General features: G+C 42.0%; 1 protein-coding gene across 1 annotated transcript; it reads left to right on the top strand.

Annotated features, from left to right (window-relative positions):
- The first annotated feature begins 1623 nt into the window (after window positions 1–1623).
- Window positions 1624–16746, top strand: cldn19 (claudin 19). Its single transcript, XM_086117719.1, has 5 exons — window positions 1624–2743; window positions 6809–6973; window positions 7771–7855; window positions 12135–12281; window positions 15263–16746. Exons 1-5 carry the CDS (start codon window positions 2521–2523, stop codon window positions 15297–15299), a joined length of 657 nt encoding a protein of 218 aa, XP_085973845.1. The 5' UTR covers window positions 1624–2520; the 3' UTR covers window positions 15300–16746.
- Window positions 16747–17878: the final 1132 nt, after the last annotated feature.

Raw genomic sequence — 17878 nt, 5'->3', positions numbered from 1 at the left:
CAGAGCAATACTTATGAAAATATGAAAGGAAAGACGTACTACTGGCAAAATTACGAGAATGTTGAGGGCATGAGATTAAGTAGCAAAATAGACACAAGGTACAATAACATGGCTGGCAATTTTCTCTAACACAAAAGCGTCTAATGCTACGTTTACACCCGACGCGTATTTAAGCATTCACACGATGTATTCAGAGTCAATGCAGGGGCACTGTGGTGTGAAATGGGAACAGGCAATGGGAAAGACGAGCTTCAGTTTCTGATGCACTTCAGTCACGTGCAGGCACTCCACACAGAGGCTGACCAACTTAAGTCAAAGTACAAGCCGCACAATCCTTTGCTCTTTCACCTGAAATGTCCGTTTCCTCTTTCATCTTTCCTGACATCAGAACCGCCTATTACCAGGTCCAGCCTAACGGCTCACACCCAGAACATAACAAAACCCGCGAGCATGGCTCTTTTTCCTCACCAACACTTTGCAATTTTGGAATTACTTAGAATTGAAGACTAAACTTTACAGAATGCAAATTTTGCTGAGCAAAACTTGGAAGAAGTGGAACGAAGAGTAGTTAAATAATAGTAACCTGCAAAAACACTTCCGGGTGAAACACTAACAAGCACAAAGTGGTTGAAGCTGTTGTGTGGCAAAAGAGGAAAGAAAGCCCAGCAGCCAGCTTGAAAATAAACTTTGCAAATGGGCTTGACAAATAACACAAGCACTCGCAGAAATAATTGCACGTGCCAGTTTAAGACTGTCATTTGTAGGGAATGTGGAATTCCAATGATTCATGAAGGTTGTTGAGCCAAAGTATGAAGTTGTTTTTGTTGAGCCACAGTTGGAAGGCCTGTGATGTACATTACGATGTTAAAAAAAAAAGCAAAAAAAAAAAAACCATGCTAGCAGCCTGTCGTGCAATGCTTTGGTCATTGGCGTCATCACTGAATCTAATGACCGGACTCTGTCTATCATTGCTACAGTGGACTGTGAGAAGTGCGCCCAGGGATCGCTGCTGCAAGGCTGTTGGAGAAATTGGATTTATTCATTCCTCACTTGAGCTTCGCTCCACTAATCATTCATTTTTCCTTCATTCTCCAAACTGGTTACCCTCAATAGGGTCGCGGGCATGCTGGAGCCTATCAGAGCTGTCTTGGGGTGAGAGACAGGGAACACCCTGAACTGGTCACCAGACAAACTATTCTCACGTACATATGTTACAGTCCTCAATTAATTTGGCAGAAATGTTTTTGTAATGTGGCAGGATACAGAAGCACCTGGAGAAAGCTCAAGCAGGCATGGGGAGAACTTGCAAACTCCACACAGGAAAGCCAGATTCTCAGAATTGAACCCATGACCAATGCACGATGAGGCGAATCCACCAGTCAGGGATGCTGCCACCGCTGCACTCAACGCAGTTGTTGAGTATCCATCCATCCATTTTTCCGATCCGCTTTATCCTCACAAGTGTCGCGGTGGTGCTTGAACCTATCCCAGCTATCCTAGAGCAGTAGGCGGGGGAACCCTGAATCGGTTGCCAGCCAATTGCAGGGCACACACAGATGAACAACCATCCGCACTCACACTCACAGCTAGGGACAATTTAGCGAGTTCAATCAGCCTGCCATCTATGTTTTTGGAATGTGGTAGGAAACCGGAGTACCCGGCACCCAGGCACGGGGAGACCATGCAAACTCCACACAGAAAGGCCAGAGTCCAAATGGAACCCTGCACCTGTGAGACAGACGTGCTAACCAGTCAGCTACCGGGCCGCCAGTTGTTAAGTAAAGTTCACAAATATCTATTAAGGTTAAATGTTATGGTGCATCAATTTAAGTTGTCTGTTCTTGTTAAAATGTTGAATGTTTCATCAAAGGATTGGGATGCAATTAAGTGAATTTAATTTGAACCTTTTATTAATGAAGTTGTTATGACCAATATAGCTCCATCCCCCAAAGCTTCTTCCTCCAATCTCTGCCAATATCTGCCCTCCTTGTAGGCGTGACGGTCTGAGAGTTGACCAACAACAACTCAGTCCTTCAATGTAACCCTCAGCCCCATTGACTTTTTCTGTTTTTCCCCGACTTCTTTCTTCTATGCCCCTCACTGAGGCACTTGAGCCCGGAGCAGAAGAAAAGCAGAGCGGAGGGACGAATTAGAGAGCAGCAGAAAGAAAACAGACTTGGAAGGGGCCCATGCGGAGAACACCATTTCAGATAACATACTTCATATACAGCACTATTCATAACTAAAAAGACATTAGGTCTATTTTATCAACGGAATTCAAAAATCTCATATTGGAGCCCCAACAGGAGAGAAATTATTGCAACTGTTTCAATGTGATTCTACATATCTGAGTTAAAGCAGCCCTTTGTTTTAACTCAGATACAAGAAGAGACAGTCAAACGGTACCAGATAGAAAAGAACAAAGTGAAACAGGATTCAGAAACCACCGCTTGAAGACAACAGGAGTGCGTGAAAAGAAATTAAACCTAGCAGAGGTAAAGAAGACGGCGCAACAGAAGGATGGCAAACCCTGGTCTACAGTTGTTAGGTTACTTCCTCGCCTTGGGTGGCTGGATCGGCATCATCGCCACAACAGCTTTGCCCCAGTGGAAGCAATCATCATATGTCGGTGATGCAATTATCACCGCTGTGGGTCTGTATGAGGGGCTGTGGATGAGTTGTGCTTCGCAGAGCACAGGACAGGTCCAGTGCAAGATCTTTGACTCGATGCTTTCTCTTGACAGTGAGTACAATGTTCAATACTGTATTGACGAGAGCGGTGATTCCCAACCAGTGTGCCAGGGCACATTCGTATGCTGTGAGAGCTGTAACGGTGTGCCGTGGGAAATTTTCAAATTTCACTTAATTGGTGAGAAAATTATTTCTGAATAACAAATCATTTATCTTTGTCCCTCTATCTATGCCAGCAACAGAGAACAAATAAATGATCTTCTAGTAGATGTCAAAAAGGATGAAACTGACATATGTATCCTCTTTTTGTGACAATTTTGTTTGGTGATGTGCCGTGCGATTTTTTTCGAGCTGAAAATATGTGCCTTGGCGCAGTCAAGGTTGGGAATTATTGGATAAGAGAATATCCACCACACTAACATGCTGATTCCTTTGTCATAAATTAAGTGCATACAGTATGTGCCAAATATATGTTAACAAATACTGTCCTACTATTTTGATGAAATAAATTGCGATCTGCGGAACGCAAATTATATATAGATTAAAAAAAAAGAATTCTTAAGTGTTTGGCTAAAATGTTGAAAAAAAAAACACTCTTAATTTTGTTGTAAATGTTTACTTTTTAAAAATACTAATTGTGGCCAGTACATGCATACAGTTGATGATATGCATATCTATATCTCTCTCTTTATATATATCTCCATCCATTTTCTGATGATCCGCTTATCATCACAAGGGTCGCGTGGGGTGCTGGAGCCTATCCCACCTGTCTTCAGGCAGGAGGCGGGGGTTCACCCTGAACCGGTTCCCAGTCAATCGCAGGGCACACATAGACGAACAACCATCCACACTCACATTCACACCTCGGGACAATTTAGAGTGTTCAATCAGCCTGCCATGCAGGTTTTTGGAATGTGTGAGGAAACCGGAGGACCCAGAGAAAACTCACACAGGCACGGGGAGAACATACAAACTCCACAGGAAGGCTGCAGCCGGAATCGAACCCTGAAACTATGCAGTTTCCTCCCACATTTCAAAAACATGCAAGGCAGGTTAATGGAACACTCTAAATAGTGTGTGTGTGTGTGTGTGTGTGTGTGTGTGTGTGTGTGTGTGTGTGTGTGTGTGTGTGTGTGTGCGTGTGTGTGTGTGCATTTATTCTTCTTCATCTTTTTGACTTTTAGCAGTTGGCAAACCAGTTTTGGTGCATTATTGCCACCTTCTGAGATGGAGTGTGGGGCTTCAAAATAACATTTTGCAACTTCCAAACCCTACGATTTAAATTTAACTCACAAGAACTCTACAAGAAAAGCTACACTCTTAACTCTGAGATATTGAACTCATATAATGAAAAACGTTAAATTACATTCGAAAAAAACATCACTTAGTGCCAAAACGTAAAATTCCGCAGCTCCTCAGTTAAGTATCAAGGCTTTGGGAATGATTTCAGTATGTTAAATCACAACTAGATGGCAGGAGTGGGTTTGATGAGATTTTAGCCCACACGCGATGTGAGTGTGACATTTACACCACGTGCGTGGTGAGGTGGAGTGCGAAAACAGTGTGGTGGTAAGAACATGGATAAAGTTCAGCGTTCATGCAAAGTTCATGCATAATTCATGCATTCCGTGTTTTTCTTGTAATAATCTGTTATTTTGCAAATAAAGTGTTATTTTTTTGTGTTGTTTATGGAAAACATTATTTGAGGTATCGCAAATGCAAAAAATAGCACCAAAGTTAAAGGTCTGCTTTGAAATGCATCCTTCCACAAAAAGTATTTTTTATCAGATTTTTTTTTAAACGGCTGGCATTCCTAGAGTTAATAAGTTGTTGTCTTGCCAGCCTGACTTTACTTAACACGATTCCAACAACATACTTTATTGTCTCTCTGGTGTATATCCCCACCTAATGTACATATAGGCCGACAGTCAATGGAGTCTACTCAAGCAAACCCGGGAAAAACACACACACACACACACACACACACACACACACACACACACACACACACACACGAGTAGTATCCATATTTATATATATACTACTCACAAAAGGTTCGGGTTATTTGGCTTTCAAGTGAAATGCCAGGATGAGTCTAAAATGCATTCAAACCTTGACAGGTGAACTTGATGTGACCTTCTCTCAGCTTTTGATTGCACATGGACAACAACTGTTAAATGTTTCAGTACTTTTTGCACAAGCTGCTGTTCTCCAACGCAGAGCTTAATGGGAAAATTCACAACAGGCATTTGATCTTTGAATCGACCAATAACTGTCCTGGTCCAATTAGAGCCGGTGTTTAAACAGTCATCCTCGTCATGCTGTTGATATTTTGACATCATGAGACCAAGACGACACCGAACAATGGATCAACGGTACCTTGCCATTGTGATCCTTCAAACAGGACTTTCTCAGACGGAAGTGGCCACTGAGCTTAGACTGTCACAGAGCATCATCAGCAGTTGCAACATAGAGACAGAGGGACTGGAAAAATCACGGAAAGAAGTGGACGTCCCTTGGCCCAAACCCATGCTGATGACCGCTACATTGTGAACAATGCCCTGAGAAACCACATGATGGATGCCATTCAATCCAGGCACGTTTAAGGGAGGTGAGAGGGACTCAAGTGTCACATCAGTCCATATGAAACCGTTTCATAACATCAACATGGTCTACGTGCCATACAACTTGCAAGAGTGCCTGACCACACCACCAGACACAGGCATCATCATCTTGCATGGGCCAGGGAGCATTTATGCTGGATGAGGTATCAGTGGGCCTCAGTGCTATTCTCTGATGAAAGTCGATTAACGTTGAGCAGAAATGATGACCGCCAAAAATGTTGGTGACGTTAAGGAGAGCGCTACACTTCCGCCACTGTTGTCATCAGACAAGCTTTTGGTGGTGACAATGTTCGTGTGGGCGGGTGTGTCCAGTCAGTACAGAACTCCTCGACACTTGGTGAATGATACAATAACAAGCCCATACTACCTGAATAACCAGTGATTGTGCCCCTACATGATCAACACGGGCCTAATTACATCTTCATGGAGGACAATGCTCCAGCTCATCGAGGTCGCATCGTCAGGGAACGGTTGTTGGAGACTGGTGTACCTTGAATGGAATGGCCTGCACTTTGTCCAGACCCGAATCCTATTGAAAATCCGTGGGATCAGCTGTGTCGCCCTGTCGGGGCTTGAAACTCTGCACCCTAGAACCTCAATGCCCTTCAAGAAGAGTGGGATGCTGTGCCTCAGCAGACACCAAGTCGACCTGTGAACGGCATGAGACGTCGTTATCAAGCTGTAATTGATGCTCAAGGGCACAAACTGTAATTGATTCTCAAGAGAGGTTGACATTTTTTGTTGTTAGTGTACCCACCATTGTTGTTAACTTTTGTTTCAATGAATCGTTTGAGATGAGGAAATCACAGGTGCATACTTCTATTTAAATGCCCTACTTTCAAGATATCACTGCGGCATGAATGTTAAACTTCACCAGCCACCACTACTGACTGCTCAGCAGAACGTTTTGTCTTTCTGAATGAATATGGGCTGTGTTTGGGCAAACGCCAATGATGATTCACTCCCTCAAATGTAGGCATCCCCTCCCTCCCTCCCACACACACACCCACACCCACACACACACACACACACACACACACACACACACACACACACACACACACACACACACACACACAGGCCACGAACATTTGAGCCATCTTAAATGTGCATTGTTGTTAACGTAGCATATTAGCATATCAGTCAAAACAGAACGTACTGGTGCATATACAGTATGTTATTGTTTACCAGACTTTACTACACCACCCTCATGCCTTAGTAAATTCATTTACAATACATATTCACTTTTCATGCATGCATGCATATATATGCGCGTGTGTGTGTGTGCAAATCATCTGGAAATATGTTCCCCCCTACTGAGTTATGTGCGTAGGCCTTTGTGTGAAGGACATTCTTTTTGCGAATGCAAATCCACCAGGATTTGCCAACTTGTGATCTGATTCACACATGTCTCTTCAATGACTTTCAATGAACATGTTTTATCGTGATGTTTTATCTTTTTCCTTTTACATTCTACTGCCCCCTCTCTTTAGTCCATATCCAGACATGTCGTGCCCTAATGGTGGTGTCAGTACTGCTTGGCCTAATCGGCATCATCATCAGTGTGGTTGGCATGAAGTGCACAAAGGTGGGAGAAAATAACCCAGCAGTCAAGACACGCATTGCAGTGACTGGAGGGTCTCTCTTCCTTCTAGCAGGTATAAGTTGTCATTTTTTACATTTTCATGGCTTTCAAAAAATACATACATTTATGGAATCAGAAGTCTATGAGAAAGAAGTGGTTATTTAGTTCTTATCTTCATAATTGTAAAATGCATTCAAAAGATATTCAGTAAAAATATTTTTTAGTAATGTCTGGGTTTTTTTCCATCAAATAACTGTGTCAAACGTGAAGATGATAAAATATCAATAAAGAATAAAATGCAGGCCGGAAGATGTAAATTAAAACGTATCTTGTCATTCTATTCGAATGAGCATGATTTTTTTTTTCTCCAAAAGTGGTCACAGTGATGAGCGGAGACATGTGCAAAATGAGGTTTTTCTTATCCCTAAAGCTGACAAAAACGGCTAAGCCATGTATGTGGACCCCCCAAAAAACAAACTCCTGTTCGAAATATATACATGTAAAACCCCATTTATTAAACAAAAAAAAGCATGTGGAATATTTACAAAAATTAACACATGCAACATGAGAGTGAAAAATTAACCAACAAAAAGCTTCACGACAAAGGTTGGTGCAAAATAAGGGTGAACAGATCTGTTCTTCCTTGATTTCATATTTCAGTACATGCAACACGTGCAAAAAAATATACTCCAAAAAAGCAAGAAATTACATCAAAAATATTTAACTCAAACCCTTCATGCATAATGCTACTGAACACAGTCTAAAACAGAATGAAATACATTTTATATTAATATGTTTTCATAAACTTTCGCAGTCCTGATAAAATGCTCCACTGGGATTGACTGTGCTAAATCCTTTCTTTTCTCACAGGTCTGTGTACATTGGTTTCTGTTTCCTGGTATGCAACACAGGTGTCTTATCATTTCTTCAACCCAAATACCCCAGCCAATGCCAGGTATGTTTCAAGGATTTTGCTTTCCTTTTGTACTTTAAAGTCCATCTATAGTCAAGGGCTCCCACCAAACAAAACTCCATAAAAAAGTTTATTAACAAGAACAAAAACGCACCAAACGGGTATGAACAGAAAACGCTGGTCAAACAAACCAGGAAAAACAATACATTAACAAAAGGCACCTGCAAAAGGCAAGGAAATAGTTTAACCGAGAAAACCAACGAAATGTCAAGAATCTAATTTACACATTACAAACAAAAAGAAAGTCAAACAACGAAACAAAGACTGTACTGTACTTACAAAAACAAGGTACTAAAGGAATAATCAACTGTGACGAGAGCAAACGGTCTAGAAAACAATCACTTGGGCAAGAGCAGCAACAGTCGGAGGTAGCCTTCTTCACCATGGATGCCGCAGAATCCTCATGGAAGCCAAAGATCTATCTCGGAGACACCCTTCTCTGTACAAACCCCAACACCAACTTTCCTCGGGCTGAAATATGATGGACAGCTTACCTTCAACGAGCATGTACACTATGTCTCACAGACTATCCAACATCGGACCAACCTCCTCTACAAGCACTCAGGCTCCTCCTGGGGCTGGCACCCGTCCGATCTCAGGTCTGTGTGCATAGCAACCATGAGGAGTGTTGCCGAATATGCTGCCCTAGCATGGACGCCCTGGCTCTCGGCAACCAACACCAACAAGCTTGAACGCTGCCAACTGCAAGCAGCCAGAGCCATTACAGGGCAGGTCCGCTTACCTCCGGCTGAAGCCGTCCTCTTCGAAGCCAATCTCCCCCCTCTTACTTCCCGTTTTATAAATCTATCGCTCCATAAGGCAGATGACTGGGCCCATCTCGCTACTACCGACGATAGGAGAATTTTATTCCACAAACCCGTCCAAAAGCGCCTGAAACGTTCAGACTGGCGCAGTTTTACCACCCTCATCTTATTTATCCCAACTCAACATCTTACCAGCGCCGGAGACACCGTGTCCCGCACCTAATTTAAGATGGCCATTCCCCACTCTTCCAACAGTCCTTTTTACTCCTGTCCTCAACACCATTCATCTAAATGGCCCATCGGATCTGCACATCTATACAGATGGCTCAACAGTGTCTGGAACCCGTAACGGGGGTGCCAGAATGGTGATTTGCTGTGACGACACCACGCTCCACTGGTGGAATGCGCCAACGAGGACCTTTAGCAGCTCCTTCCACTCTGAGAAAGCTGCCTTGCTCCATGCCATCAGCTGGCTGCAGCAGAACGACGACTGGTCCTCGGCTTCCATCATCACAGACTGCAGGTCATTGGTGGAGGGCATCTCAAACCTTAGTCCCATGGACCCCAAGATCACCGCAATTCAATTCTCCCTCGCGGCCTTGGGTTCCAAAGGCAAGGTGCAGATAATCTGGGTGCCTGGCCATTGCAACCTCCCTGGCAATGACTTGGCGGATGAACAAGCAAAGCTCGGCTCATCCCTCCCCCAACCAAATCTAGAACCTGACCCCTCAACGAGACGGGCAATTCTACGCAGAAGCTGCATCCATCCCCCACCCTCCCACCCACGTTTTGCCACCCTTCTATCCTCAAAACCCAGCCTCGCCGAAGAATCTTCCCTGTCGAAGAAAGACCTCGTCGACCTGATCCGCTTCTGGTCCAGCCACCACCCTGCCCTCAGATGCTGGCAACACCTCTTAGGGAGGTGTGAGGACGCGCGTTGCCGACTCTGCGGAGAGGAGGAAGAAACGGCCGAACACCTATGGCGTTTATGGTGGAACGGCATCATCGTCAGCTGGGGAATGACTTGGGAGAACTCAGAAGCTTCACGAATAGCAGTCGAGCGCAACTCAGGATTATCCTGATGCGCCTCGGGTGACTTAACAACAACAACAACAAGAGCAGCAACAAGTTCAAAATAATCAGACAAACTGCAGACAGTTTGCCAGTCCTTAAATACATAGCTAATGATGATTGGCAGCAGGTTTGCACACTTAAGGGAGGGCTCAAGTCTGCCCCCTGCCTGAGACACACAAGAACAGCATCATGACAGTGTTTCATGTAGGATGTTTTAGCTGAGTCTTTATAAAGTCTTTATAACTTTCTTAACCTTTTTGGAGGTCCGGAACCTTCATTTGTGCATTTACCGAATCGTTCGTAAATTGGAAAAAATATATACTGTATATATTTTTTTAATTCAAAACTTGTATCGATTTTATTATTGCGCAAAATGAATAGTGCATCACTTGTGCACAAAATTACTGGGTCCAAGAAACAAAGACAAAAAACATGAATTTCACATTAAAACAAAATTTACTGCAAGTGAATGTTACTTTTGTCGTTACGTGCTATTTTTGCAAGTGCCACCCTCAGATCATTTTCACACACAAAAAAATAAAAATGCTATTCCTTGTCTTTGTTTTCATGTCGACCATCCTCGAAAAGCGCTGTTCACTAAGACACATTCGGTTGCCTATATTTGGAAGCGGTTGCCGAGCGGCCCTGCCAGGAGCATGAATGTTCTACAGCTTGTTGGTCTTTTGCTGTTTGCGGTCTGAAATCATCCCGCCAACCCATCTATTGTTGGTTGAATTGTCTGATGTCACCGCAATGCCACTCCCGAGTTGAACATTCTTCAACTTGAGGTGCGGAGCTGCAACGGCATACCCCCACCTTGACCATCGTGACACAGGGTCACATGGTGTTCCGTCAGTGCGCCCTGGGAGCACATAAAAAATTAATGAGTTTTTTGACGGTGTGCTGCAGCCAGTGAAAGAAACTTTTACAGACAGACTGACAGAGATACGGATGGATGGACTTACACACGCACGCATATGCACACACAAGCATGCACATGTGAATGTTTCTACGGTTATCGTGATGTCAGTTCGCCCATTGCATTCTCAGACTGCTGATGTTTCCTCCCAAAATGGTGCTGCTGGTATGTTGATGAATTATTCAATTTAATTCTTATTCGATAAATGGATTATTAATCATGGTACCATGTTTAGAATAGTAGGGGCACATAACGCATATTACTGCAAAGAAAAAAGTTTACTTCACTTCCACTTTAAAATTCCTGGTACTCAATTTATCACACTGATATTTTTTCCCAAGCATCTGGGCCGGCTAAAATGGGCTCTTCAGTCTCTGTCCATCCATCCATTTTCCGATATACTTTATGCTCACAAGGGTCACACGGGGTCCTGGAGGACATCCCAGCTGTCTTCGGGCAGTATGCGGGGACACCCTGAACTGGTTGCCAGCCAATCACAGGGCACACATAGACATACAACCATTCGCCCTCACACTTTCACCTCGAGACAAATTAGAGTGTTCCATTTACCTGCCACGCATGGTTTTGGAATGTGGGAAGAAACCGGAGTACCCGGAGAAAACCCCCACAGGCATGGGGAGAACATGCAAACTCCACACAGGAAGGCCGGAGCCGGAATCAAACCTTGCAACTCTGCACTGTGATACCGACGCACTAACCAGTCGTTCGATTCCAGCTCCGGCCTTCCTGTGTGGAGTTTGCATGTTTTCCCCGTGCCTGCGTGGGTTTTCTCCAGGCACACTGTCCCCCCCCCCCCCACCCCCCCACCTCCCCATTCCAAAAACATGCGTGGAAGGCTGATAGAACCCTCTAAATTGTCCCTAGGTGTGAGTGTGAGCGCGGATGGTTGGACGTCTCTGTGTGTCCTGCGATTGGCTGGCCACCGGCTCAGGGTGTCCCTCGCCAACTGCCCGAAGACAGCTGGGATAGGTTCCAGCATAACCCCGCAACCCTTGTGAGGATAAAGCGAATCGGAATAGAGATGGATGGATGGATGGATGGATGAATTGAAACGGTACTGCATTTTACATATTGTTTTCCAATACGTATGTGATGAGTTGACTATAGTGTTAGTTTCTCTTTTGTTGCTTTCATTGATGCTTTGCTTTATTTGCGTTTGTTTTGTCTCTACCCTTCACAAGTGCACTAAAAACAGCTTGTTTTTAAAATTTTATACACATTTGAATTCAACACACACAAACAACACACAACATACTCAACCCTCATCTTTAGTTGTGATGTCCAATGCGATAATCGCAAAAAGGAATCTGCAAACTGAGATTTTAATCTGCTTTGAAAAGGTATTTTTATTTTGAAAAATAAGTTGAAGGCAGTGTTTGTTTGTTTTTTATACAGTTACAGGTTCATATTCCCCCTATTCATCCCGCTATGTACCTCAATACGTTTTGTTTTACAAGTGTTCATTTCTCTCTTTCCCATGCAGGTATGAGTTTGGCTCAGCCCTCTTTGTGGGCTGGGCAGCAGCAAGTCTGACTGTACTTGGGGGCTCCTTGCTGTGCTGTTCCTGCTCCAAAGATGACATGCAGGGCCAGCAGTATTATCGGCAATCGCAGCCTTCCACGGCCAGGGAGTATGTGTAAACCCCAAACCACTCCCTTAATCATCAAAACAAGAGTTCACTCGGGAATATTAGAGACAGCAATTCACTTTTGTTGTACCAAATCCATTATTGCAGTATCTTAGTCAGGCTGAATAATCACTTGACATCTACCCACCACTAGAATGTTAGGCAAACGTGAAAACTATGATAACAACCGTTCAGTTTCATTCAAAACATAACCCGATGTATTGTAAATTACATGAAAGGCTCGTGTTGCCACAATTTGCAGGTGAACTGATTGAAAATGTGTATCATAACTTCAGCTGTGATGAGCAGAAGCAAAACTTGACTTGGGTTTAATACACTGATGGACCTGCACAAAATAGAAATACTAGGTAGAATTGAAAAAACAGAAATAAAAAAAAGTCTGCAGAAGAAGAAATATACTGTTTCCGCATAATACTAAATCTTAATATTTTGACCAAAAATAAATACCCCTTCTTTTGACCAGTACCATGCAACTCTCAATAAGTTAAATTATGTGAAGCGTCAACTGTGCCGTGTATAATGTCCATACACCAAGTGACATCATGACCGTTTCAAATAATATAACGACTGGAGTTAAATGACAGTCAGATAATGCAGGGAAATATGATTCTGTAATAGCAGTGAAGTCTCGTTTAAAATTTAAAACGGACCAAGCTGTTACAAATAACAATAAATAATTGTAAGGTTTGAAAACGGTTGTGTCATCACTTTGATATCTACCAATTTCTCCAGTACATGACATAATAATGAATAATGAATTAATCATAAACTTATATCACAGAGCCAAGACATATTATGTAATGCCCCTTTTAAATCGTTGGCCAGCGTCTATTATCAGCAACAATTACCGTCCAGTCAAAATTACACACTCCAGTCTTAACCTTGATTCTTAACGTTCCTTTATGAGAGTGCAATAAACAAATAAACAGTGCATTATGATGAATTAAAACAATATCATTAAAGCACATCTTTTTGTCCCTTTAGCGATTGACTGTCAAGGAAGTCATATCTACCACTCGTTGAACACATTGGGAATTGAGCCATTCACAGATTTCGTTCATGTTACATGGATCACACAGAAAGATGACTACTGACAATTAGAAGGCCTTAGCGAGTCTGACACATCTTTGTGAACACTATGAGGTGTAGTGTAAAATTAGTTGCGCGAATCCCCTCTGCTTGAGTCAGTATGTTGTCAACACTCAGATATGCAGAAATAATTTGGTGCAGGTTGGCTTCGGACTGGAGTGGTAGTCAACTCAACTCAATGCCATCCACATTTTGTGAATGATTGGATGTAAAAGCGATTTGAGAATATAAATAAAGAGCAATTTTATTTATGTTGAATAAAACAATTTCCTCCAAAATAGTTGAGTGCTATATTACTACACTGCAAACATCTAAAGGCCCACAATAGGGCTGGGCGATATATCTTATTGAAATCAAGATATGAACATTCAAAATAGTATTCTTGAAATTAGGAGGATATCATTCATGCGACCTGGCCATGCTTTTGTTGCATATAAATTTAAGTTCAACCAACCACATTTGACTTATAAGTTAAATGACAATCATCTTGCGAGAGGGTGGAGGGACAAGGGTAGAGCTAGCTAAGGACCCACAAGCAAGAAATCTCTTCTGCCATTCTCCATTATTGAACCAGTATTGGTCCTCCCAGATGATGTATAATAGGTAAATGCTGAAGCAATTAACGTATAACTATTGTGATTCGTCACAGATTGCATGTCAAGGGAAGGGAGAAAATGTAGGGCAGATGCACCACGTTGTAAAAAACAAAACAAAAAAAGTGAAACAAGAACAGAGGAACACAAATCTAAATGGCAAATCTAAACTGTCAAGGGAATGGATGACATGCACATGACGATTGGTGACATTTCGTGACGAGTATCCTCCAAGGACAACAAAGATACAGCTGGAGAAGGAACAAAGGCCGGGAAAGAGCCCGGTGGCTGACACAGTGGGCATGTCAGATAGGAAACCAAAAAATAGGAAAGCATGAGCCAGACTCAAGAAAAGTTACAAATAGACCAATTAAAACAATTTTTTTAATGGCCCCAAAACACTTCAAGAACATAACATCAAAGGTCCCGAACTATGATGTGACACCATTCGTATGGGAAAACGGGTCCCAGTTATCTCAGAAGATCACACAAAATAGTGAGGGTGGGACAGAAATTCCGGTGAGCAGTCAGATTTCTCAGCAACGTAGTCTATCCTTGATGTACAAGGGTGAAATAATTGCTTACCAGACTTCACACCGTATTTACACATACAGTATGTCTCATTTGAAATTATTTACTCATGTTATAATAACAGACATTATTTTACACTGTTGGATGAAACCGGAATAGACCTTCTTGCTGCGTCACAGTTGATAAAATGTTAGAAAGGCGATCAGCATGTCGCTATGCCTCAGCCAACTGACACATCTCGAGACAGGTGCAAAATAACGACAGAGGCCGACGAAGTGATTAACATTGCTAAGAGGTGATGCAAGCCACAACCCTTTTTTTTAATGCTTTTGGATATTGGGTGAGCCAATGATGAACATATACCAAGTGAGTAGAGTGACGGTCCACGGTGATCACAGTTCTGTGAAAGCCACTTGCAAGAATGATTCTACTCTTTTATGTTTTGTTGTTTTGGCCTGCAGTGTATGAGACAATACTACATACCTAACTGTTACATTAATAAAGGTATGGTTGTCGGTGGTCTACCAATTTGAAATGTTTCAACCTTTCAACAAATCAAGAGTTATTTTTCTCTATCAAGAATCAGAACAACATATTATAGAATAGATCAGATGCAATATATCAAGATTACAGATTTTACATTTCGGCTCTCCTTACAGTACTGTATTCTGGTTCACAGGCAGGTTTATCGATTGTATACACTTCTGTCTTTTAATACTATTCTTCTCTTACTTCTTCTCTCTAATTCAGGGCAGAGTTGTTGAGTGAAACTAGTTTCCCTGACTGATCTGCTTTTTATCAAGGATTTTCCGACTGTCCAACCACTTTTTCTCCTTTTTCCTCTTTGCCTTTGACTCACATACATTATTTCTGACTGAATATTGTACACCTATTTGAGATTTTATTCGTCTTGTCCTGCACCAGACCTCCATCTTTTGCATTTTGATATTATTGACATGACCAAATCTGCTTCATTGAAAAACTTTGCTTGAACATTTAATTTTTTAAATTCATTTGCATCTCCTGTTAAACATTAGTCTGAAACTTGAACTGTGAATTGTTACAATGAATTTTGATTTTCCTTTTAACGATTATGAACTACACAGTACTTTGTTATTATTACAAACCCAATTCCAATGAATTTGGGATGTGGTGTTCGACATAAAAAGAAAATACAATGATTTGCAGATCATGTTCAGCCTATATTTAATTGACTACACTACAAAGACAAGATATGTAATGTTCAAACTGATCAACTAAGATTATTAGAAAATGATCATGAATTTAGAATTTTATGGCTGTGAACTACTGTGTGAGAAAATAGCCAAACAGTTTTAGGATAATTTTCTTCACTGTACAATTACACGGAATTTAGGGATTTCAACATCTACAGTCCATATTAACAACAAAAGGTCCAGAGAATCCGGAGTAAGCACTGCATCTAGTGTTAACATTGAATGCCAGTGACCTTTGATCCTTCAGATGTCACATCAGAAAACTAATGTCAGTAAATGCAGTTCAGCGCTGTACTGTATCTCTAAGTGCAACTTTAATCTTGACTATGCAAAATTTATCAACAACATCTAGAAACACCGCTGGGTTCTCTGGGCCCGAACTCATTGAAGATAGACTGATGCAAAGTGGAAAACTTTTCTGTGGTCTGACGAGTCCACAGTTGAAATTGTTTTCGGAAATTGTGGACGTCGTGTCCACCGGGCCAAAGATGAAAAGAACCCTGCGGACTGTTATGGTCGCAAAGTTCAAAAGTCAGCCTCTGTGATGGTATGGGGCTGTGCTCATTCCAATGACATGGGTAACTTACACGTCTGTGAAGGTTATGGAGAAACATATGATGACATCCAAGCGCTCTCTCTTTCATGGATGCCCCTGCTACCAGACGATACCAAACCGCATCCTGCGCGTGTTACAACAGTGTGGCTTCATCGTAAGAGAGTGCGGGTACGTGACTGGCCTACCTGCAGTCCACACCTGCCTCCCTTTGAAAATGTGAGGCGCACTATGAAGCGTAAAATATGACGACGGAGACCGTAGACTGTTGAAGCTGCACATCAAGAAAGAATGGGAACGGATTCCACCTACAAAGCCTCAACAATTAAAGTCCTCAGTTCTCAAAGGTTTATTGAATGTTGTTAAAAGAAAAGATGATCTTACCACGATTGTAAATGTGACCCTGTCCCAGCTAAACAATAAAGTTGATCAGTTTGAACATTAAATACCTCGTAGTGTATTCAATTTAATAACGGTTGAACTTGATTTGCAAATAGTGGTTTTTTTGTTGTTTTAAATGCAGAGGGCACAATTTTTTATTTTTTTTTAAAATATAGCTGACCTCCAAAATGGGAATGGTATGGGAGTGGAAAACATTCTGAATGGGAGCCGAATGGGATGGGAGTCGTTTTCACCAGGACAGGATAGGATTAATTTTTATTTTTTTATTTAACTATGGTCAGTCTGGGCCAGGACAGGATTTTTCTCTGGGGTAGTCGGACTGGACAGCAGCGAAAATCCACTCCCATGTCAACTTCTACTGCATATACCCAACTATTTCGACATCAGCAATTGAATTTTTTTGTTCCTGTAATATGCCCCTTTCAGGGGAATACATTTCTGAAAGCCTACTTTGTACTGTAGGTCCGATTCCAAATTGCAAGACATAGGAGCCATTCTACCACAGCAGTTCCACTGTACTTGGAAAACCTTTGTGAATAAAATTGGTTTTATTACATTGGGCAAGGCCTTTTATGGCACAAAAATTACAACTGACACATATTTGGGAATTTCTCAATTGTGAGACGATTAAAGGTTTTCTTATCTTATCTTATATTTGGTTTTGCTCAGGACTCTTTCATTGACATTTCATGTCATGATTACACCATAATTACTCAACTTGAGCAGACATAACACCCAATCATGTTTTAGATCTCGAGCATATTGGATCATGCCTTTGTATGGTGTTATTTTCCTGTTCCCTCAGGGAATCTAATATCCACATATGAATTATGTTATTTTGTTTCAATGTGTTAACAAAAAATAAACAACAGAAGAACAATTGTGGGTTCAACATGATCACCAGTCCTGCCTCACTGCTTCATATACCAGTTTGCTGAAAGAAAAAAAAATAGTATCACCTAATCAGGGTATATACCACAAAGGCACATTCCACAAAATAAAAAACCCAAGCTATTGTCCGTGCATAAAGACTAGACTCTAATTATCCTCAGAAGAGGATAGTTCGAGCATGATTTTTTTCCCCTCTCCCTCCCTAATGGTTTCCTTTCTGAACTAAGATCTCGGGGCGCTGTGCACACATGAGTACCGACAGGCCCTTTGCACTGTATCCCATGT

The sequence above is a fragment of the Hippocampus guttulatus genome, chromosome 8 (assembly GCF_054856545.1).
Source record: "Hippocampus guttulatus isolate MCC_2025c chromosome 8, RoL_Hgut_1.0, whole genome shotgun sequence".
Lineage (NCBI taxonomy): Eukaryota > Metazoa > Chordata > Actinopteri > Syngnathiformes > Syngnathidae > Hippocampus > Hippocampus guttulatus.
This window is presented reverse-complemented; position numbering and strand designations above follow the sequence as displayed.

Bases quoted from the DNA above. Each gene is read 5' to 3' on its own strand.
- cldn19 (XM_086117719.1), top strand. From the start codon at position 2,521: ATGGCAAACCCTGGTCTACAGTTGTTAGGTTACTTCCTCGCCTTGGGT. The intron at 2,744-6,808 runs GTGAGTACAATG...CCCTCTCTTTAG, and splicing joins CTCGATGCTTTCTCTTGACA to TCCATATCCAGACATGTCGT. The intron at 6,974-7,770 runs GTATAAGTTGTC...CTTTTCTCACAG, and splicing joins GTCTCTCTTCCTTCTAGCAG to GTCTGTGTACATTGGTTTCT.